Source organism: Festucalex cinctus, chromosome 6 (assembly GCF_051991245.1).
Source record: "Festucalex cinctus isolate MCC-2025b chromosome 6, RoL_Fcin_1.0, whole genome shotgun sequence".
Classification (NCBI taxonomy): domain Eukaryota; kingdom Metazoa; phylum Chordata; class Actinopteri; order Syngnathiformes; family Syngnathidae; genus Festucalex; species Festucalex cinctus.
In genome coordinates, this window is record NC_135416.1 from 22,965,857 (window position 1) to 22,989,638 (window position 23,782).

General features: G+C 40.6%; 3 protein-coding genes across 10 annotated transcripts in view; 1 reads left to right on the top strand and 2 right to left on the bottom strand.

Annotated features, from left to right (window-relative positions):
* wdr17 (WD repeat domain 17) overlaps positions 1 to 10,848 on the bottom strand; it is a 47,617-nt gene extending 36,769 nt beyond the window's left edge. The window contains exons 1-8 of one of the 5 annotated variants that reach the window (XM_077525550.1): positions 10,698 to 10,848; positions 7,796 to 7,924; positions 6,140 to 6,323; positions 5,836 to 6,066; positions 5,558 to 5,668; positions 3,327 to 3,467; positions 2,513 to 2,635; positions 665 to 781 (exon numbers count right to left, since the gene is read on the bottom strand). In XM_077525550.1, the coding sequence (XP_077381676.1) occupies positions 665 to 781; positions 2,513 to 2,635; positions 3,327 to 3,467; positions 5,558 to 5,668; positions 5,836 to 6,066; positions 6,140 to 6,323; positions 7,796 to 7,924; positions 10,698 to 10,700 (1,039 nt within the window). In that variant the 5' untranslated portion in view covers positions 10,701 to 10,848. Of the gene's footprint in view, positions 1 to 664; positions 782 to 2,512; positions 2,636 to 3,326; positions 3,468 to 3,662; positions 4,066 to 4,202; positions 4,409 to 5,557; positions 5,669 to 5,835; positions 6,067 to 6,139; positions 6,324 to 7,795; positions 7,925 to 10,371; positions 10,489 to 10,697 lie in introns of those variants that run through there. The other 4 variants (XM_077525551.1, XM_077525552.1, XM_077525553.1 and 1 more) reach the window with 4 other exon arrangements.
* On the top strand, positions 10,303 to 13,760 carry LOC144021337 (uncharacterized). Of its 4 annotated transcripts, none has more exons than XM_077525558.1 (3): positions 10,303 to 10,610; positions 10,704 to 10,867; positions 11,914 to 13,760. In XM_077525558.1, the coding sequence occupies exon 3, from the start codon at positions 12,127 to 12,129 to the stop codon at positions 13,012 to 13,014; it is 888 nt and encodes a 295-aa protein (XP_077381684.1). In that variant the 5' UTR covers positions 10,303 to 10,610; positions 10,704 to 10,867; positions 11,914 to 12,126; the 3' UTR covers positions 13,015 to 13,760. The 4 variants fall into 4 exon arrangements, with proteins under 4 accessions (XP_077381684.1, XP_077381683.1, XP_077381685.1 ...); XM_077525557.1 differs by having other exon boundaries at positions 10,704 to 10,821; XM_077525559.1 differs by lacking the exon at positions 10,704 to 10,867 and having other exon boundaries at positions 10,303 to 10,665.
* A 3,246-nt stretch (positions 13,761 to 17,006) lies between these two features.
* On the bottom strand, positions 17,007 to 20,620 carry LOC144020947 (uncharacterized). Its single transcript, XM_077524877.1, has 5 exons — positions 19,648 to 20,620; positions 18,968 to 19,018; positions 18,619 to 18,696; positions 18,454 to 18,539; positions 17,007 to 17,928 (listed from the first exon to the last, which is right to left on the bottom strand). Exons 1-5 carry the CDS (start codon positions 20,063 to 20,065, stop codon positions 17,803 to 17,805), a joined length of 759 nt encoding a protein of 252 aa, XP_077381003.1. The 5' UTR covers positions 20,066 to 20,620; the 3' UTR covers positions 17,007 to 17,802.
* Positions 20,621 to 23,782: the final 3,162 nt, after the last annotated feature.

Consider the following 23,782-nt stretch of genomic DNA (forward strand, 5'->3'; position numbering starts at 1 on the left):
AAATGGAAATCAATCTGACTTTTTGAACATCGTGAACATGACGACGACGATATTGTGGCAGTTTTAATATCACGATATCACGATATTGCCCTTATCGTGACATCCCTAGTTATTGAAGCTGTCACGCCGCCACCGGCGTGACGGCCCATGCTTTTATTTTTATAGTCATGTTTCCTGTTTTATTTTGAAAGTTCTAACTCTCCTCTCACCCCAGGTCACTTGCTCTTCCTGCAGCTTGCTAATTACCGGTCCCCGCCCATGATTACCACCACCTGCCACCAATCAAGCCACAATAAAAGCCACCTGCATTCTCCCCTCCGTTGCCGAAGTGTCACACACATCTCAGTGCATGGAAGCATCCCACAGTCCTCGAGTCCTTGTTCCCGTTCCCGTTGCCTTGTTGTCTTGCCTTGTTTTTGTGCCTTGTACTCCCCAGCGGAGCGCCTTTAGTTACCCCTTTTGCCTTGAGCCTTTTTCCTCCCTTGCGGAGCGCCTTTTGTTGTCCCCTAATACCTTTTGCCTGTTTTTTCCTCCCCAGTGGAGAATTTTTAGTTCTCCACTTTTTGATTCCCCTTTCTCCTCTCAGTGTGAGAGGAGACAGTTGCTGACCAGCAATAAACCTGTTGCCTTTGTGGCCTACCTTTATCCTGCGTCTGGGTCCTACCTCTCCACGTCGTGACAGAAGCATCGGCTAGTTTGATAGCAGCTTTCAGCTTGTCTCTGTTATTGGGTCTGATGTCCCTCATCTTCCTTGTGACAGTACTCATATCTGGTGAGTTTGCTGGCCAATCAAACACAGTAATCTAGTGGTCATTGACCAATTTTTGATAGTATTGTAGGTGCTCAGTGATCACAATACAGTATTCAAAATTAGCATCTTTATAAAGCGTGTCAGCAGAAGGAGGCATGAAGCATTATAGAATTTCAGAGTAAACAGACTTTGACTTTGGACATCAGAAAACGGTGGATCAACACCTGCAGATGACAAGGTTAGCGCTCCAGAACCATCATTGACATCGTTGGGAGCTCGACTTCAAGCAACTCGAATTGTGTGCCTTGACACTCTTCTTATAGATTCCCCAACAAAGTAAAGTATTGTCTAAAAGTGGGTCTTTGCACCAGTGGGAATTGTACTTTTTTTTTTTCTCTCCTTTTATACCCCGAACCAGAGTCAGTGTGACTGTGGACTGGACAATAATAATAATAATAATAATAATAATAATGCATTGGATTTATATGCCGTCTTTTGCTTTCACTCACTCAAAGCGCCCAGAGGTCATGCATTATTCACTTACTTCTCACACTCACACTCTGGTCTGCGGTCCCTCCGACCACCAAACATTCGCACCAGCCATACACCGGTGCGAATGGCACTGGAGGCAATGTGTGTGAAGTATCTTGCCCAAGGACACAACGATACATGACTTGGATTAAGCAGGATTCGAAAAGCTGAGTCTTCGAACAACCTGCCTTAGGATTGCACCTAAATGAAATAAATTAATGAGCCACTATTCACCAGTTTTCCCTTTTAGTATTATTGTGATAGCAAAGGACTACTTTTAAATTTTCGTATTGACCCGAGCAGCAATGTTCTCCCATGCTGCCTCCCTCAATGGGGAGCTGCTGCGGTGTAGCACTTTTTTTTTTCTAAAGACATGTTCAAATTCGCCATATGATTGCATTAAGATTTTCAGTTGAGAGGAGTGAAAAAACGCGGAAGCAGAGGGTAGCGGCGCGCTCTGCTTCGACGTTGCCACGGTGACTCGTCGAATTAGGGCTGCATTGATGTGGTCTTTTTAGTGGTAACTCCAGGTGAAACTACTCTGCATTGATAAAACTACCTCAAATCAGCTGTCCTGGAACCGAAAACGCAGTTTCCTATCGGAGAGTATGTCAACTCACTGTTCAGGGTTAGTCTCAGTGTTTGTTGAACATGCTTTGTGAAATGGACCCCAGGTGGCGGCTTCTGTTGTCATCATGGTTTTGGGTTGATGCCAATGATGATGTTTAGAATGATGACGATGACGATGATGATGACACCAAAAACAATGTTTGTGTGAATGTAAAGATGATTGTTGTATGGACATGGTTTTGGGGAGTTGGGTTTTAAACTTTTTTGTTTGGTTTGGTTTTGTCGTTGAATATATGGGGGGGGACTTATGGGATCCATGGAATTAATAAAAAAAAAAAAAAAAAAAGACTGGTCACCGGTCTCATTGCCTCACGTCATGTCAGACAGATTTGATTTAAATTAGATGGCTTGTGAATATTCTGGCCTAACGTTATCGGTCTTTTACAAAGTAAGTAAGTTCATCAGCATGGTTCATTATTTTGGTAACACGTGCCTTTGTCAAAATGTAAAGATTATTCTAGATTATCTCTAGAATTGGAGTGAGATCAATCAAGATTAAAAAAAATAATAATCTATGTGCAGCACTAAAACAAACAAACAAATAAATAAATAAAACTAGCTACTTTACACCCTACAACGTTCACAATTTGTAAATTGTACCTTTTTTTCCAAGGGGAGAGTTTAGGACATGTAAAGCATGAAAGCCCGTCTTCTTCAGTTTAAAACTGTCCAAAGGAGTAGAGCGAGACACATTCCATATCCTCAATACCCCAACCTGGGAGTCTGAAAGAGATAAAGACAGCTAAAAATATATTTTCTCAAAAATATTAACTCATTCACTCCCAACCATTTTCATAGAAGTGTTTTCCTGGATTTTGACTGATTTTTCAAGGCCCGTGAAATATTGTTCTATTGCTATAAAAATATGGAACATACCAAAAGAGAGATTAGAGTCTCTTCTTTTATCAGGGGAAAAAAAAAGAAGTATATTCCTATCTGTTTCCGCTGTGCACCAATTAGCAATAGAACATTGCTAAGTTTCATCGTTTTTCACAATTCTGCTTAGAACTTAGAGCTTGTTTTAACATGGCCTGGTTAATCTCTTATGCTCTGCTGCCACTCAACCATTTTATGCAGTAGAGAGACTGCATCAAAGCCTTCTCTATGCTCTGGCATGAAAACAAAAAACGTATAAATACATCTTTGGTACACATTTAAAATATGACGTATTTATACGTTTTTGGGAGTGAATGAGTTAATACAGCTGCTATATGTTGTGAGCTGCATTGAAATGCAACTGTGAAGAGCATTGCCTGTTCTAATGACATATTTTGGGTTGCTGTACAAAGACTGATTGAGTGTCCCACTATCCAGCAGTTATGTGTGTTGGAACATGAAAGGTAAGTCACTCGGTAAAATACCAACGCGCATCGATGCAAAGGGGAACCCACCACATACATTGCTTTTTGTTTACCTCCAGTGATGAACATGCCTGGGGCAGAGGGGATCCATGCAAGGCACTGAACTGATGCAGCAGCTGAGGGGAAGCAGAAGGACGTAATACAAGCCAAGGCCTCACTGTCCACCAGCCTGATGCCATTATTGAGGTTGGACACTGTGAAAAAGAGCCACTGTTAAATTTGTCTTGCTGAATATTAAATGACTTGCCACAACATCCCCAAATGATACAAGCCAAAAGCCGGGCCTGTGACCCAATGACCAATCGCCAACACTTCACATTCTTCTTTTGATGTTTTTCCAGGCTGTCATGGCAACCTCTGTCAGTTGCTTTGTTGTGGCGGATTATTACCTTGATTCTCCTCTTTAGTAGGCAAAATATATGCTTTCTTTTATGTTTGGGGTGATGGTCTTAGCCTTTCTTTGAGGAAGCTTTGGCATTTCCATCATTTTGTAAAGATTAACATTTGTCTCACTCGCCTACTGCCGAAGCCAGCTGGGATAGGCTCCAGCAGCCCCCCACGACCCTTGTGAGGAGCAAGCCGTTAAGAAAATGATGAATGGATGGATGGAACATTTGTCTCATCAGTCATAAATTTTGTCCTAGATATTTTTTTTTTCATGCTAATCGCTGTACAGATGGGTAAATTCCTAACCTTGCTCTCACAAGGTGAATTCTCGTGATATTTGTGAGTTCACAAACTCCCGAGAATACATCTTGTACCGAGCCCATTGATTTCCACCTATGTTCGGACCAATCAAAGAGCAATATTGTGTTTCGGGCGGGACATGCTGCTGTGACGAAATCAGGAAACTAGCGCCGGGACTAACAAACAAACCTAACATGGACGAATAGACGCAACAATTATTTATTTCTTGCAGAATTACTCACTGTTTCTTTGTTGAATGTTGAACAGCGAGGGGCGCTCCGTGCATTTTTAGCTGGTAAGATGTTCGTGCTTCCCCCCCTCGATAAGAACGAAGACGACATTTTCATCCGTGGCCATGATTGGTTAAATGTGTACAATGACGCATCGTACAATCAGCTCGAAGTATTGCACTGCATGTCCCGCCTTTCCAGAGTAAATCACCGTGGAGCAGTCCCAGACTGATATGAAATGAGTCTATTATCCAACATTTTTTTACTCGGTCACGGCAGTCATTTGAAGCTGGCTGTTTCGTTTTTCCTCACATTGGTCCCCTCTCAGCTTGCGGTGGTGTGCACATGGTAATAGGCTAGTAAGACTACATTTCCATTGAATCTTTGACACAGAAGCAGGAAGTAGTTGTAGTTCCGGTATGATGGAATTAGAGCAGTGTTTCTCAATTCCGGTCCTCAGGCCCCCCTAGCCAGCCTGTTTTCCATGTCTCCCAATTGCAACGCAGGTGAGGATCGTTATCAGGCTTCTCCAGAGCTGGCTGATTAGCTGTCATTTGAATCAGCTGCAATGGGAATTGGGAGACATGTAAAACAGGCTGGCTAGGGGGGCCTGAGGACCGGAATTGAGAAACACTGAATTAGAGATAGCTGTGTGGGCTTATAGATTGGATCGGACTGGTTCTAATAAAAAACAGTCCCATACCGATCCAGCCATTTTGGCCTGTATCGGACTCAATGCCAAAACAGTGGGTTGATTGGACCATCCCTAAAAATAACCCTCCCAACTCTGGGTTTAATACATGCAACAATGAAAAGTGGGAAATTGAAACTGCTTACGGTACCAATACCAGTCTGCTGTTAACTACATCAACAATTCTTGCTCTATTTCTCCAAGCTGTGTTTACCTGTCAGTCAGCATTGATGGTTACAGGCCAAGCTGAAATCAACACTCATTTTCCACTCCTTAATTTTTTTACTGCCACACGTTATCAAAAAAAATTTAATATGACAAAGGCTTTCATCATTCACGTCATCCTTGAAAACGTTCCATTTCATCAGATTTCGTCATTATTCATTGTAATTTCATACACCAGCAGCCCATTGAAAAGAGAGACAATGCTGCCATCTGCTGGCCATAGTTAGTGAGTGTTTTTGATTCCACAACCCATTGACCAGGCAGCACTCACTGCCCATTGATTTAAAAAAAAAAAAAATGTAGTTGATGTCATTTAACGTTGATGGCGGCATACATTGTGATTTTACTAATCGTTAATAAACGTTTTTGGCGGTCAAAGAGTTAAAGGTTGTGGTCTGCACATTCAAAGGACAAAAATGTGACGAGTGATAATATTATTAATTTTCCAAACCTAATAAGTAGTCTGTTGACAAAGGGTCCCATTCCAGAGCACTGACTGGGTCCTCTTCATCCGTTCCCTCCAAAGACTCAGGACGCAACACGTGCTTCTGACTTTTACATCCTACGCACAGAAAGAAAGAAAGAAAGAAAGAAAGAAAGAAAGAAAGAAAGAAAGAAAGAAAATGTGTATGTGTGTTTACAGTTGACTGACTCATGCGTGAGTTTGCTGCAGTGAACAGGGCAAAACATGAAATGGTTGAAAGTGGATATTGTGGGAACCATCCATACCTGGCTGAAAAATAGATAAACTTCCATCTGTGTGTCCAAATACAAGTTTCCCCTTTTTGGTTGGGTGCCATCTGAAGAGACAGATATCAGACAGGAAAGAGTGGGCCTCTTTATGCACTGTCACACCAGAGTCAGAATTCCCATAGACCCAAATATATAGTGGGCCGCGTTGAGAGACAAATGCCACACCATCAGCTGAATTCCAGCACCAACTCACTGTGGCAGGGACACCTGAAAGCAAGGACATAATGAGATGGTGTACAACCTTCGGACAATCAAACACAGCTTGGTTTAGCCATGCTACCTTTAGTGTTGTCCAGTCGTGCTACAGCCTTTTGCTCAGCTACGTTCCACACAATGAGCAGGTTATCAGCTGAAGCTGACGCAAACAGATCAGGATTATCAGGACACCAACTGATGGCTGTTATAGTCTTTTTGTGTTCTGCCATGATGGACCTCAACTTGAATTCATTGTACTGCTGGTCCAACTACAAGAGACAGAAATAAGTCATAGTTCAGTGGTGTCCTATTGGTTTCAGTGAAGTTTGGAATTATCATAGTCCAATGGGATAATAATATCCATCCATCCATCCATAGTTTGCAAACTCGTTTTCATTTGTTGCTGGGATGGCATGTGAGGCCAACAACGAAGTCAATGCATCGATACATAACATAGCTTAGCTTTATTGACTGACTGCTAAACAGATTCATTTAATGCTCATTTAAGCCAGCCAAATATTCCAATACAGACGCAAATACTTCTGATTAGGGCTGATCATTAAATCTAATTAATTTCATTCATCGTCTTTTTAAAAATGAGTAAAATCATGAAGTCAATGTGCATATAACTCTTTTCTTCTTCTGGATTATTAAAAGATGTTCTATTATATCTTAAGATTGTGAGTTGTAAACTTGTACAAGTGGCAGAATGCTGAATGGGGGTTTACAAGACGTGTTTACAATAGTTACTAACTACCTAATTGTGGCATTGAAAGGGATACTTTACTTATTTAGCCATTTTTGGCAGTCAAACATTAATATTTTGCCTATAATAAATATGATATTTTCATTATTTTTCATGTACAATTAGTACCTTTAAAAACACATTTTGCAACTTGCTGTTGACTGAAAATGACATCACAAGGGCTCAGGTAACCAATCACAGCTCAGCTTGTGAATGTCACATGACCAAACCTAGAAAACAGGTGAGCTATGATTGGTTACCTGAGCCCTTGTGATATCATTTTCAGTCGACAGCAAGTTGCAAAATGTGTTTTTAAAGGTACTAATTGTATGTGAAAAATAATGAAAGTATCAAATTAATTATAGACAAAATATTAAATTTTTATTGCTATAATGGGCTAAGTAAGTGAAGTATCCCTTTAAGTAAGTTATACATAAGATATGAATCACTATTTTTTTTTTTTTTTTTGCACAAGCTCTGACTCTTAATATTTAAGTTAAAACTTCTAAAAAAAAATCTAAAATTGGTATACATTTTTGTCTGAACATTTTGTACAGGACTTATTTTGAAATTAATAAATTTGTTTATTACTTCGATTAATTCTTATTCATCCTGAATGACTGAAAAAAAAAAAATCAAAATCAAGAATTTATTTTTTGTCCATATCGCCCAGCCCTACTTCTGGGTGTCGCACTTGCTGTCACGCATGTGCACTCAACACGTGGATATGTTACACATACTGAGTATATGAATGCCATTCAAACATTGCTCTGTGACACATACACGCAACAATATGCTATGAACAATTCTGACTCGAAACCGAAAATTCGTTTTCGAGTCACCACCAGTCCATGCACAGCACTAAAACATGAATGAAATATTACCTAAACTAACCAAGCCTATTGTTCAATTCAAAGCTCATTCGCAGTATCAGTCAAAATTGAAAATTATAATAAAGGTATCACGGTGAGACAGGTGAATGCACACATAGCTTACCTGGTAGATGTAAATGGCAAGAGTAGCACAGTAGGCGAAGCGGTCTCCACTTGCAGCACATACGTCGTTATTCCAAGGCTGACAGCCTGCTGCAAGTAAGCCCACCTGCTTCACCTTGGCCATTCTCACCTAGACCAATACACATAATAATATGAAACGGACTGGATGGAACCAAACATCAGGCTTTCTTAATGCTTTTTTTCTTATTTTGTAATAATACAAAATAGAGCACAATTTTTTAGGGGTGCGCCGATCGATCGGCCGGCCGATTTATCGGCCCTGATTCCTTAATTTTGGAAGATCGGTGATCGGCCGATCCCTTAAAAATAAACAGAGCTTTTCCACCAATCTCATCTCCCTCCTTGAAAGGTCTGAAAAAAGTCAGCCACTGCTCTCTGATGACTAACAGGATTTTCCTTTTTATGAGAGAGAACTATTTCATGTGCAGTTAAAAGAACCCATTTGAATTATTTTGCTGATATTTATCAATGTTTTCCAATAAAACAAGATTAGAACACTAAAGGTATATGGTGCTTGTAATGAAAAAAAATCGGTATTGGCAAAAATTACTAACTAACCCTAACCCTTAACCCTAACCCGACCGGGCCAACATTATTTCACTTTACAGGAAAATAGGGGCAACAGTCATTGTGCCACAGTAGTGCTTCCTGTCCATTATACAATTCTTAAAACATGTGCGGGTGAAAAATATGGCTATTTTAACACTCCAATTTGAGTCTCAAGTTGCGTCATTCCCCTTTAAAGCATCTTGAAGCAGTTGTTGGCATATGTATTAAGATATGCTTGACAGGCTACTGGGATCCAATAAATACTAATAACTATCTCCAGTTCCACTTATATCACATTTAGCACACAACAACATCACAATACATAGGCTACTGTAGTGCCACGGTTTAAGTACTTATAGGACAAGATGATTACAAAGAGCTACGGTATGTGAAGAGGATTGTACTAATCTGAACAGTCATTGGCCAAGACAACTGCTTATCTCATAATTAAATAAATCCAATGGGGAACTTTTACTTAAATAAATAAATACATACATACATACATACATCACAGTGATGATAGTTATGAATTCGACCTAGTGGTTCTATGTTAAACCGCTGCAAATAATTGATGATTGAAGTCTTGTTTATGGTGAAAATTGTATTGGAAAGCAGATGGCTAAATTACATTACAGCATCGTACAGTCACTTATGTACATTTGTGAGACAATTAATCCAGTAATAATGATTTTAAAAAAGTAATTGTCATATTGATTAAAATGGGTGCTTTTTAAAAGATCTATTAAACTGCCAGATATATATATATATATATATATATATATATATATATATATATATATATATATATATATATATATATATATATATATATATATATATATATATTTTTTTTTTTTTTTATTTATTGACTGGTAAATTGTTAATCATTTTTTCCATTTCGACAATTCTCTGTCGAAAGGGTGGGGGATCCACTTTTGTATTTTTTTTTATTTATTTTACCATTTTTGGTCCTATTTACTTTGTAGTTCTAGTTGTTTTTGTTTGATTATTTTATTTATAATCTGTATTTTTTTTCCTCTAAAACGTTTTTAGCAGGCCTACTGATACATAGCTGGAATGGACAGCTGCAGGTTCTTAACCCACACTTTTGCTTTCATGATCAATTTTCAGGGCGGCACGGTGACTGACTGGTTAGCATGTCCGCCTCCCAGTTCTGAGGACTCAGGTTGGAGTCCAAGCTCCGTGTGCCCTGCGATTGGTCCAGGGTGCCCCCCGCCTACTGCCCAAAACCAGCTGAGATAGGCTCCAGCACCCCCCGAGACCCTTGTGAGGAATAAGCGGTCAAGAAAATGGATGGATGGATGAATGATCAATTTTCAGCACTCCGGACAGCAGCAGTATGCATGACTGTGTTTCAATGTTGATGTTCATAAAATCAGTTTCTCCCACCTAAAATTGTACATTATTGCAACAATTAAACCTGGCAACGATGCACGAGTGATTGGAACATTAATCTATGTAACAGTTCAGTATAAGAACAGCTCCTGGTTTGATCGGTAACACTCATATTCACTGACATCAGTGCAAATAGTTTGCAACAAGCTGATGCGCCTGTAAAAGCCAAATTGACCCAAACGACAACCACATCATTCAAACTGACAAGCCCACTGCAGCAAGCTAGTCAAATGCCTTAATATGTCTATTATGAGTTCCCTGTGGTTCAATTAATAAGAGTGCTCATGTATACAAGGTGGATGATAGCCTATAATGCATGCACCTCTTTGTCCACAATTATTTTTATGTTTACTTGGCACTCCTTTTCAGTAAAGAAGATGACAATGTATACGTTTTTAAGGGTAAAGACGACTAAAAAGGTTTGGTGCTGATAGATCTCTTACGGGTCTCTCTACATTCGTTTTGATTGTAATTAATCATTTTCAATAATGAAGAGAGAGGTGGGGGTTTTTTGGCTTGCAAAGTATGATTACGCAATGCGTTTCCATTGGTGTATGATCAGAACATTGAAAGGCGAGTCAGTGTACCTACGTATAAGCTGACCTGACGTTAGCTACCATTAGCCCAAGTTGTTATGTTCGCGTGTAGGCAGACACGTTTTGGAGTTGCATTCATGTTGGTGGTCGTTCTTTTATAAACGCGCGTAGATGGCATCAACAGGTTTCAGCACAAGCTAACTAATACGCAAGGAAAGTATGTATGTACGTGCACATCGCAGATCGCCCTCGTTTACATCACAGGCATGCTGATGTCACACTCGCACTTTGTCGGTAAGGGCTGTGACGGTGTGCCACCGCTGCTGCTTGATATTCCTGCGCGAACAAGGTTTGCTAACTGTTATGTGGTCGTCTGCTTACCATCAGTTGCGGGCTGGCTTGAGCACAATGGACAGCTCCTCGATACTGAAGCCGTCCGGCCGCCCCGTTTGGTGAAGGCCTCAGTGGCGGCAGTGATTGGGCAGCAAGATTTAAGCCGTTATTGGTCAGTCCTCACTGCCAGTCATGCTCAAGTAGGATGCACGAGTACTGTACGTAGAAGTGATTCAGCCGTGATTTATACATGGCACCGGCTCCTTTTTACCTTGTGAGATCAGTGACAGCCGCACGTTCGAGAGCAATAAACTGTCTTGAATTGAAATGGATAAAACTTTCTATCCGTATCGCAACCATAATTGAGACAATTAAGGCACTTACTTACTTGACATAGAAAAATCCCAAAATTATATATATATATATATATATATATATATATATATATATATATATATATATATATATATATATATATATATATATATATATATATATATATATATATATATATATATATCCATTGTGAAGTGTCTTTGAGTGTCCAAAAAGTGCTATATACAGGACTGTCAAATTCAAAGTCCATTATTTTCTGAAATGCATTTAAATAAGCAAAAATGCCATACATTCTGGATTCATTACAAATCAACTGAAATATTGCAAGCGTTTTATGGTTTTAATATTGCTGATTTTGGCTTCTTTTTTTTTACATGGTCTGAGGAAATATTATATTTTGAAATAGGATATTTGACTTTTCTGAAGCTGTTAGCCATAATCAGCAATATTAAAAAATAATAAGAGGCTTGCAATATTTCAGTTGATTTGTAATGAATCCAGAATGTATGGCATTTTTGCTTATTTAATTGCATTACAGAAAATAATGGACTTCATCACAATATTCTAATTTTCTGAGACAGTCCTGTAAATCTGATCCATTATTATTATTATTATTATTATTATTAAATATCATGAAATAGAAGCTGAAATTACAAACTATTATTGATACAAGAATGGCTGGTCTGCCTCCGTCTTGTGGCCATTTTACATGTACATGTGTACATTTTTTTAGGCGTTTTCAGCAAAAATGGCAGGAATGATTTCTGAAGCAAAACACAGAGGAATCAACGATCCGTAACACTTGCCAGCTTTTTTTCTTTCACTCATTTGGCCCATCTGTAAATCTAAACTATAAATAAAATACATAACATCAAAGGCACAACAAACTGACTTTACCAAATTAAACCTTGTGTCCTGTGTCCCGCAGATGTCAGTGAAAATTACTGTCCTGAGGAGCAGGAGCACGAGTTCCCTGGTGTAAAAGAGGAGGAGGAGGACTTGGACCCTCTTCAAGTTAAAGAAGAGGACCAGCCTCAGCCTCCAAACATAAAGAAAGAGGAGAACTCGCCACCATACATTAAAGAGGAGGATTTCACAGAGTTGCCTGTAACTGGTGTCCATTTGAAGACTGAAGGTGATTATGGAGACTGAAGGTCTTCTAGCAGCAGCCTTTAGCAGCAGCTCAAGACAACAAATGACAACAGAAGGTGATGAAGACCACCGTGTAGCAACACAAGCAGACAGCTGGTTCGCTCCAATGTCAGATGGTGACGACTCGTCACACTCTTCTCCCACTGATGACGATGAACAGTCTGACAATGATGTGACATGTCACAATGACAACAAACGTTGGCAATGTTGTCAATGTGGAAAAACTTTTGTCGGCAAGAAAACATTGAAAAGACATGTGATTGGCCACACTGGTGAGAAAGCTTTTCCCTGCTCAGTTTGTGGTCGAACTTTCTCTCAGAAGGGAAGCTTAAAACAACACACAAGAACCCACACTGGTGAGAAGCCTTTTTCCTGCACAATTTGTGGTAAAAAAGTCACTGAGAAGGGAAGCTTAAAAAAACACACACGAACCCACACTGGTGAGAATCCTATTTCCTGCACAGATTGTGGCCAGAGTTTCTCTCGGAAGGAAACCTTAAAAAGACACACAAGAACCCACACTGGTGAGAAACCTTTTGCCTGCTCAGTTTGTGGCCAGAGTTTCTCTCGGAAGGGAACCTTAAAAAGACACACAAGAACCCACACTGGTGAGAAACCTTTTGCCTGCTCAGTTTGTGGCCAGAGTTTCTCTCAGAAGGGAACCTTAAAAAGACACACAAGAACCCACACTGGTGAGAAACCTTTTGCCTGCTCAGTTTGTGGCCAGAGTTTCTCTCAGAAGGGAACCTTAAATATACACGTAAGAACCCACACTGGTGAGAAGCCTTTCGCCTGCTCAATTTGTGGCCAAAGATTCCCAAAACAGGCAAACGCTGAGAGGCACAAGTGTGGTGGTGAGGATAGCAGTGATTTATGAAATTTGATATGATTTAATTTTTGAATTTACATTTTTGAATGAACAAATGGTCTGTTAACTTGTATTTTGTATGTGTCTTGTATTTTGAAATTGAATTTGGATTTAAAATGTTACATCAAGGGTGGTTGACTGGTTAGCACGTCCGCCTCCCAGTACTGAGGACTCGGGTTCGAGTCCAGACTCCGGCCTTCCTGGGGGGAGTTTGCATGTTCTCCCCGTGCCTGCGTGGGTCTTCTCCGGGTACTCCGGTCTCCTCCTACATTCCAAAAGACATGCATGGCAGGTTAATTGAACACAGTGAAGTGTCCGTAGGTGTGCTTTTGAGTGTGGATAGTTGTTCATTTCTGTGTGCCCTGCGATTGGCTGGCAACCAGTCCAGGGTGTACCCCGCCTACTGACCAAAGACAGCTGAGATAGGCTCCAGCACCCTCCGTGACCCTTGTGAGGAACAAGCGGTCAAGACAATGGATGTTACATCAAGAAGATGAGATGAAAATGATCTGATGGCTATAATCTGACATGTAAATGCTCCGTCATATGCACTGTCCCTTAAATATATTTATTATGATTATTATTATTATTTTATTATTATTACATTTTCCATGGTGTACTTTTTTGTGTGCGAAAATCATATCCAGTAAGTGAATGAATGATTGATTGAAATTGATTGAAACAGTTGTTGTTGTCGTTTTATTGTGTACCTGATTATTAACCTGAATAAAGTACTGATCCTCAAATGCCTTTCTCTCCATGATGTAACACACTCACGACTGAAAATGTGGCACTCTCAGGCTGACATGCCAGTTGAGTTGGGGTGGTAGGGGGTAATGAGTGGTACTGTGCTGTTACACTACCTCAGGGGTGTCAAACTAAGTTTTGTCGCAGGCCCAGATAGTTTTGGCTTACCTTAGACGGGCTGGTATGACGGTGAAACTAAATGTTTATTCATCTCATCGAATTGTTACATTGTTGGAGCCAATATTTGTTGTCAAACATAACTTTGCCTTTTTTGAAATGGAAATGGGATATATGCCACGAAGGAGGCGGGACTTCCGACTTACTGGGGCGCCGTGGCTCAGTGGTAGAGTGGTCATCTCCCATCCGTGAGGCTCTGGGTTTGATCCTCACCCCTGGTGATCATGCTGAATTGTCCTTGAGCAAGACACTGACCTCGGATTTGCTCCCAGTGGACCAGGCAGCGCCTTGCATGGCAGCAGTTGACCACGGGTGTGTGAGTGTGTGTTTGAATGTGAGACTTAAATTTTAAAGTGCTTTGGGCAACAAATGGTGTAGTTAAAGCGCTATATAAAAAAGCAGTCCATTCCATTTACGGGTTTTTACACATCAGCGTTGTTAGCGCTTCCGGTTTGCGACATGTGGGCCGCACCCCACGAATCCTGCAGTTTTTGGATATTTCCCTTCTCCAACACAGGTGATATATGATCAGTTTATCAGCTAGGTCTGCATAAGCCTGATAACAATCCTGTTGATTGGAATCAGCTTGTGTTGGAAGGGCCGAGTTTTCCCACCCCTGGTGTAGTGTGTCTGTCTCTATTGCCCGAAGCATTTCAGAGAGCTGAGATGCTCAGAGGTGAAAGGTGCGAGTGTTGGAACGCGGCCAGCAGTGGCCGGAAACAGCGCTGATGTGTATAACCTGGAAGTCCGTCGCATTTACCCCATTATGCCACATAGTAAGCCAGCACACCTCTATCGTGTGCAGGCAGCCTCGTGAACAAGCACAGTTGATTAAACCAGGTGTGCTGATTAGGAGTGAAGTGTGCAGAAATTTTCCCTGTGTCCAAATTCACAAGGATGGGTCCTCCGAAGGGCGAATATGGTTGATCTCAAATGGCGTCATGTTTTCTCATTAATATGCGTAAAGTCTAGTCCATTTCCTCTCTTGTGATGGAACCAATCAAAAGAAAGATTAAAGTCTCTTCTTTAATCAGGAAAAAAAGTATGTTTCTATCTGTTTCCGTTTTGCTGCACTTAGCATTAGAAGAGAGCTAAGTTTCATCAGTTTTCATAAATCTATTTAAAATTGTAAGTAATTGAGCTTTTTTTTCTACATGGCCCTGGTTGATCTCCTTTGCTCTGCTGCCACCTGCTGGCCGTTTGTGTAATAACTACCATTTCTGCAACCATTCTTTGCAGTTGAGAGGCTGCAACAAAGCCTTCTGTATGCTCTAGCATAAAAAAAATACAAATAAATAAAAAATACACATATAAACACGTCTTTGGGACACTTAAAAAATTAAAAACAAAAAAAACGTATTTACACGTTATTGGGAGCAAATGAGTTAAAGGCAAATTTGATGCCCCACCCCTGTCATGTAGTATTTTGAAAACTCGAGATTTTTTTCTCCAGTTGTTGCCCCAGGTCTTGAGATGATACATGCCAAGTTTGAAGTCAATCCAATAAAAACTCTTGGCAAAGGAGCAAAAAGTATGATCACGGTGAATGTGCAAAAATGGGCCAAAATTGGACATTCAAAAATTCATAGCTCACTTCCTGCACATTTTAAGATATGGCTTCCACTGTCTTTTTTTTGTACGTCTCGGGGCACGACATGTGCCTGCCAATTTTTGCCTATTTTTCTACTTTAGGGGACGTGATATTTTGTTATGGCAACTTCATAATATCAAATTATTCGCCGAGTCCAAGGAGTGTGCAAAGTTTGGTGACTTTTTGTACACGTTTAGGTCCCCAAAAATACGATGGTTTTCGGAGAAGAAGAAGAATTTCTACAAAAACAAAAGGTACCTCGCTGCAATAGCTGCTCGGGCCCTAATGAAGAAAAACACAAAAATGGAATTTGATTTTAGACCTTTACTGGCTAGAAAATAATGAAATTGAACATGAACAACATATTTTGTATAAAAAGTAGAAATTTGAACACCATAAAAAACAATTTACAATTATAAAAAAATAAATAAATAAATAAATAATTAAAATAAATAAATAAATAAATAGCTATTTAGATAGGAACATTTTTTAGTCTTTTGTTCCGCAGAGGCCTTAGTGGAACTGCCAGTAGCAGTTCCTCTCTGGCTTGAGACACAGGCCCACATTGCATGTCTCGCACAATTATAGGCGCTTTCACACCAAAAAGCCCATGAACTTTGAGTTCATGGTAGAGTCAGTTCAGTACCTTGTTTTTTTGTCACTCACTCATTGTACATTTACATCCCTACAGGTAAGCGCAAACGGGACCGAGACCACCTGTTTTTGGATTACCTGCGCGAATTTGACGAAAAGAACGGGGAGGCCACGAGAGTGATGTTTCTCGAAGAAGTGAGGTTGCACAAGGAGGACCTTGAGCTCAGACGGCAGGAACGCAAGGAAGACCTTGAAATCAGACGGCGGGAACGCACGGAAGACCTTGAAATCAGACGGCGGGAACGCACGGAAGATCAACAGCTGGCACGTGAGCTGATTGAGCAAAACCATAGGCATGACAGAGACTTCCAAATGGGCTTCCTGGCAGTCTTAAACAGATTTGTTGACATCCCTACAGGTAAGCGCAAACGGGACCGAGACCACCTGTTTTTGGATTACCTGCGCGAATTTGACGAAAAGAACGGGGAGGCCACGAGAGCGATGTTTCTCGAAGAAGTGAGGTTGCACAAGGAGGACCTTGAGCTCAGACGGCAGGAACGCAAGGAAGACCTTGAAATCAGACGGCGGGAACGCACGGAAGATCAACAGCTGGCACGTGAGCTGATTGAGCAAAACCATAGGCATGACAGAGACTTCCAAATGGGCTTCCTGGCAGTCTTAAACAGATTTGTTGACACAATGAGCCAAATGCCAAAGTAATAAATACTTTCGATTTCATATCAGAGTTTTTGGGGGGTTTTTCACACAAATAAAAACTTACGCTCAATGAATTCTTTTTAATATTTTTTATTTAAAAAAAAAAAAAAAACAGTAATGCAAACACACAATTCCTTTACAATGATGTATTTAAAAACTTCAGAATTGCTGCACGGGCATGCACCCCCTCAGTTTCCACTATTGCAGACTCAGTACTATCAGGCTGCTGCGGGAGAATAGCGCTGTCCTCCCATTCTCCCAAAAAATCATCCCCGTTCTGTTCACACAAATTGTGTAAAACACAACAAGTTATGACCATAGACTTTGCTTTGTCCAGTTGGCAGTCATTGCGATTTAACAAACATCGCCACCTGCCCTTTAATCTACCAAATGCGTGTTCCATGGTGATTCGGGCTCTGCTTGTCTTGTTGTTGTAAATTAACTGCTGCATGGTCAGTCTGCCGTTGTCATTGAACGGCTTCAGCAGCCAGCTCTTAAGTGGATAGGCAGCATCACCGAGCAGGTAATACCCAACGTTGTGTCCATGTATGGTTTTTGTTTCTTGAGGGTGTAGCAAACCTCTGTCCACCAGATCCCATAGCCCAGACAAGCGGAGCACTCTAGCATCATGCAGGCTCCCAGCAGCACCAACAAAAACATTCCAAAAGAGCCCCTTTGCATCCACCACAGCCTGCAGGATGATGGAGTGCCAGCCTTTGCGGTTAAAGTATTCAGTGTGGTACTCTTCTGGTCGAATAATGGGAATGTGGGATCCATCTATCGCACCCACACACTGTGGCAGCCCCCATTTTGTCTGAAAATGTGCTGCCATGTCTTCTAATTTGTTTTTGCAGGGCAACCGTATGACCTCTGCCAAAAGCACCTTCTCGACCGCAGTGCAGAAGTTATGCACACAATGGCACACTGTAGAAATGCCGATGCCAAACAAATGTGAGATGCTCCTATACTCATTATTGGTGGCAAGTTTCCACAGAGCTACAGCAACTCTCTTTCGCAGTGGAACACAAAAGACGATAGTTGGTGTCACTCTTCTCCAGCTCGGGTCCAAGACGGTAACAGAGGTACTCGAATGTGTCCTTGGAAACACGAAAGTCTTTCATCCATTTGCCATCATCGTAGGTTGAAACTACAGCGTCCCACCAGTCAGAGGTTCTGATGTTCTTAAATTATTTATTATAAATTATGTGAATATAGGTTTAACGTATAATTGGATTTGAACCATCGCAATAATAGAAGGGCTGGGTATAATACTAATGTCCTAAATCAATGTGACTTTGATTCACAAGAGCTAAGTTCCAAATTGATTCCAATATTTTTGATTCAATTCAAAAGATTAATATACATCAACCATCATTTCTCAAATATGAAGGACCTGATCAAAAAGGCCACAATCATTAAATTCCAAATGAAATTATGCAGAGGCAGTATCTGCTGACATGATTTGAGTTGACTTTTGTTCATGGCTGTAGTGCGACTATAATCATTAGCAAGCATAACAATTTGTTATTCAATAATTGTAACTGGGAAAAATGCCACGGAGGAGGCGGGCCGTCCATTTTGTGAAGGTAAGAAATTTGAAACTTTTTTTACTGGACATTTACCTGGACGGGAGAGCAAGGCAGAAGACTCAGGAACAGCTCTGCTGATTCTGCTCGTAGGCCGCGAATGTTCACTTCATCATTTGAAGCTGTATCAACATCATGTACATCCAATGAGTAACAGTAAATAATTTCGATGAGCTTCAAGTTACATGACTTTGAACTTACTGGAAGTTGACAGAGGGGCGCAGTTTCCGCTTGTGGATGGACCATCCTCGCTTATCCCTTCCAACGCCTCGACTGAAACTGTCTCAACAGAGTCATGAAATGAGTAAGGGCACAGTGCAATGATTTAGGTGAGGGTAAAACACGCCACTCACATTATTCCTTCCATTTTTCATTGCCACAGAACAGAATATGCCACACTACATTGCCAAATATGGCGGCATGTACAAGCTTTTTTAGGCAGCAATACACACTGGCGTATCCAACGAAGTAAAATTACTAGTGAGTGGTGTGTTGCTTTATTAGTTTTATATGGAGCTTTTGAAGTTACATGAAATGAAATGAAACATACCAGGACTGCTCAGGGAGACATCAGAAGGTAATGAGCTCAGAGAAGGTCCCGCTGTAAGTCAGAGTACATCACAACAAAAGGTCAGTTTACACTGTTAGACGACATACCTTTTATAGCAACGGATATTTCACAGTGACCGTCAACTCCCCTGCCAGCGAAATTCTCGCGCGATTCATGGCAAAGTAGCGCTGGTATCGAGGTGAAGGTCACGGCAAAATATCCATTTCGAGTCATTCTTCTTACATTTCCGTTTCCCTAGAACTATATACGAGCTGTTAGGTGATGAGACTAACAAGTTAAAACTCTTTAGTCGCGTTGTATACAGAGCCTTGGCTTAAGGGAAAAAAAAACAAACGAAGTGGTTGTTTTGCTTTTAACCGTGCATATCATGCCTGGTTTCCACACGTCCTTTGCACAAAGCTTTCCAATTTCGTCATCACTGAAAGCAGGGCTATTTCGGCATTAGCTGCCTACAATACTCTTCATTTACTAGGTTAATTGATTTAGGAATGATTTCACAACATTACATAGGTTCGGAGCTGGATGCGTGACTTTGCCAAGCTTAAGCCATGCTACGCTAACAGCTTAGTGCTAGCGCGGTGTAAAAGCAACGTTGCGACCGCGCAGCGACCTAAACGAATATATAAATACAAAGTGTTCATGAGGCAATTCTGTCTTACCTTGGTGTGTTAGCGTGTCTGTTGGTGACGAATCCTCGCCCACTGCCGTGTCCTCGCACATGGCTTCCAGCATTGCAATTGCAGAGTCCTTAGTTTTACCGGTTGTACACCCCATCCGGTGGCCGAGAATGACGTCCAGTCTTTCGTACCATTTATTAATTTTGCGGTCATTTCCGCTTCGGTTGTTGTGGTCCTTGAATTTTTTATAGTCCTGTTTGAGTTTCTTGAATTTTTCCCTTACCTGCTTTTGTGTGTGGAAAATGCTAAGCTCTGCTAGTTCCGCGGTTATCAATTGATAGACTTTATCGTTTCTTGTGGCACTTTCAAAGTGTCGTTGGGTCTCCTCGTCCCCGTAAATGCTCAGGAGAGCCTGCACTTCTTCGTCCGTCCACCTATCGTTTTTTTTAAATCCTTCCATTGCCAAAACGTTTGGGGGGAAAAATCGTCGCGCTCTATAGCAGTGAAAAGTAAAAAAGAAATGGCGGCTTTACCGCGAAAAACTCACCTATCCAAAACAACACACCTCCTCGTCCAGTCAACCAATCATGACACACTTCACAACACTCCCCCACCTTGTGTAGTTCAGGGTACACCCAAATACCCTCCTCAGGCCTAGGAACTTAGGTAGTACCGTTTCGACCCCCCCAGACCCGGAACTGGTTTTGTGTGTGAACGCAAACTTTGGACAAACTCCCCCGGAACATAGGGAAGTTCCTTCATAAGTTCCTGTGGTGTGAAAGCGCCAAAGTGGGGAAAAATTTCAACGGGCTGTGGGTTTCCCATGGTGAGAGGAAGTTGGACACCTGGGGTACACCTATGGATGAACCTGGGCTGTCTGGGAACCCCATCATCGCTCTTACAAAATACACAAAATGGAGAGAATTACTTTTGCAATGAGACTACAACAACCTGTGTTTTTGAAAAAAAAAAATTGGGAAAATGGATCAGGTATATTTCACAAGTAGAGCCGTCTTTTGTTTAATGTGGAGTGTATTCATCCCATCTTTGTTCTACTTTTGATGCAATATATTATTTATAGATTTGTTTTCAATGTAAAGGTGCACCCCAGTGTTCATGTTTGAGAGTTTTGAAGATATATAATTTAAAATGGTAGAAAGATAAAACATTCAGAGTTGTACAATAAGGTACTTTAAGATTCAGAAGTGTGGACACATGCAAAGTGTACAGATATGGATGATCACAACTGAATGAAAGTTGATGTATCATAAATGCGAACCATGAATATTTTCACTAAAAAAAGAATTGGGGGTGGGGGTTGGAGTAAAGTCAGACAGCAGAAAATACAGAAAAAGGCTTTAAAAAAGGAGTGGAGCTGATGCGCCAAATGCAAAGTGCACGTGCCTGGAGAAGGCAAGGCAAGGCAAGGCAAGGCAAGGCAAGTTTATTTGTATAGCACATTTCATACACAAGGCAACTCAATGTGCTTTACACAAGGAAAGACAACACATAAGCATCAGGAAACAGTAGTTAACATTCAGAGGAAGAAAAATAAATGAAAATAGGTTACAAAATTTACTAAAAAGAACATACAATAACAATCTTAAAACATTATTCAACAAACTTTAAAACATTTAACATAAGGAAGTTTAAAATATTGTATTTTTTTTTTTTAAACACTTAATTAAAGCTGTTTAAAAGTCCCTAATCAAAGGTATAAGAAAAAAGCAAAGTTTTTAACCTGGATTTAAAAGCATTTACACTCGGGATTGACTTCACTTCTGTTGGTAGCCTATTCCATCTGTGTGCAGCATAATAGCTAAATGCAGCTTCACCATGTTTGCTTCGAACTCTGGGTTCCACGAGTTGGCCCAAGTCTGTAGATCTCAGAGCCCTGCTGGGTTTGTACTCAGTCAGCATTTCTTGGATATATTCAGGACCCAAACCATTTAGTGATTTATAGATGAGTAGCAGAACATTAAAATCGATTCTACAGCTGATTTGGAGCCAGTGTAAATCCTTAAGTACTGGAGTAATATGTTCTGATCTCTTTGTTTTGGTCAGAACTCGAGCCGCAGCGTTCTGAATGAGCTGCAATTGTCTCATGTTCTTTTGAGAGAGTCCAGTCCAGAGAAGACAGAGTAAGCAGCACCAAGCGCAACACAAAAACAAACAAAAAACGTGTAAATAATGGTCCAATAGCACATTTGGCTGAGCATTTTTCTACTAGTAATTTAAAGATCCTCTGTTATGAGCTTTGCAGCAATTACACCAATCATCCTCTGAACGCCCTAGTACTGTATCAAAAGAAATGTTCACGAAATTGTACCTTGTTGTAGAGTTGCAGTCTCCACGAGGAAGGTCTACTGTTAGCCAAGCATCAAACGAGCGGATTTTGGTGGGCGTGGCCAAGGCTCGCCAGACTTCCGTGTGTTTTTGACAACAAAATGAGTTGGGCGTGGCCAGTCTAATTTCCGTGTGCTCCTGTTTACAAACAATCTTCACGTCTGCACCTGAAGTATTGGTTCATTAGTTTCAATAGTTGGTACCAATCCGGGGTAAGTGAAAGATGTTCTCCTGCTGCTGCTGTTTGTTTGCTCCGGCGGGGGGGAGGGGTTGAAAATTGTGAGGGTGGAGTTTGCGCTGAGCTAGTGACGTGTAAAACCGAAAAAGGTGGGGTTAGTGATGTGTAAAACCGACCTGCTGAAACAGCCCATTTGAGAGTGCTGTTTTAGCTAATGTGATACAAACGCATAGGAAAGGGAAACATGGGTCGTTTATTTCACAACTTTGGGGACTTAGTCAGGCTATGGTAACCCCCCCCCCCAAGTTAACATTTCATATGAGGGCACCTTTAATGTGGTATTTGTAGTTGTTGGGAACAGTAGGTTTTACATTGAGTGGAAGGTGCTCCACTAGAAGGAAGAGACAAATAGCTGAGCTTGATCTGCTTCGTGGGATTTCAAAACATATACGGCTGGCAACCAGTTCAGGGTGTACCCCGCCTACTGCCCGAAGCTGGCTGGGGTAGATATCGGGTAGATAAATGACTTATCGAAACACAATTCTGAATTAGACCTCATCCAAAAAAACAAACAAACCCCGCAGGGCTCTAAAGTAGCAAACATAAAACAGCCAAACTTGATGAAGATGAAGATGAATCAGCTGAACGGGATCTTCAAAATTGTTTTTTGGTTGAGGCTGAAATCTGTTGAGATGTCAAACTTTTTCAGATTTTAAAGGGTTAAAATCTTGGATGATGTCCGTACCCGCAACTGGAATTGACTTTAGAGTCCATGGAAGTTTGGGGTCATTATCTTTTTCCAAAGGTACTGGTTGCTGTGGACCAGTGAAATATGTATCAAAACTTATAACGCGTTTTTCTGAAAACAAGCCTTAGCAACATTAAAATTGGCATAGCTTCATCAATCTTGGAGGTACTCCATGTATTAGATACCATTTTAAATGAAATTAAGTGTAGAATTAGAATATGTTTGGATTTCTTAATCCAGAAGGACCTTTTATCCAAAGTCAGTCACATATGAAAATAAAAACAATAAGTCATTAACTTCACAAAGACAACACAAACACTGTAAAGTATATACATTGCTTGAAATATTTCAATATTTTATTTTAGTGCCAATTCTCAAAACAAGAGGGTTTTAGATGATGCAAAAAAAAAAAAAACTACATTAGGATAACAAAGGAGACATAGAACGAAATAATGCAGGGTTTTGAATAAATAATTACAATAGTAAATATTTGAGATATTAGACATTCATATTTTACTTTAAAGGTTTTTGTTCCCTGCGTTTCTCACCAAGCACAATTGTGTTTCTTGACCGCATCCTTCTGAGAAAATCCTTGGGCACAAACTGATCAGGCAAACGGTTTCTCACCAGTGTGGGTTCTTGTGTGTCTTTTATATGCAAGAATTTTGCCAGAACATTCCCAGTGTTTGTTGTCAGCGTAACATGTCACATCACATTCGCCTACATCTTTTCTTCTCCCCCTCTTGTACCTAATTTCTTCCACATCTGATAATCTGAGCAAAGAGACCATCTCCTTGTGATCTTTCCCAGTGGTCTCCATCACATTCTGTTGTAATGTGTACATGTGGTGACATGAGCTGCTGCTTGAAGGCTCCATCCTTCCGCTCGCTTCGCTTTGATTTTCA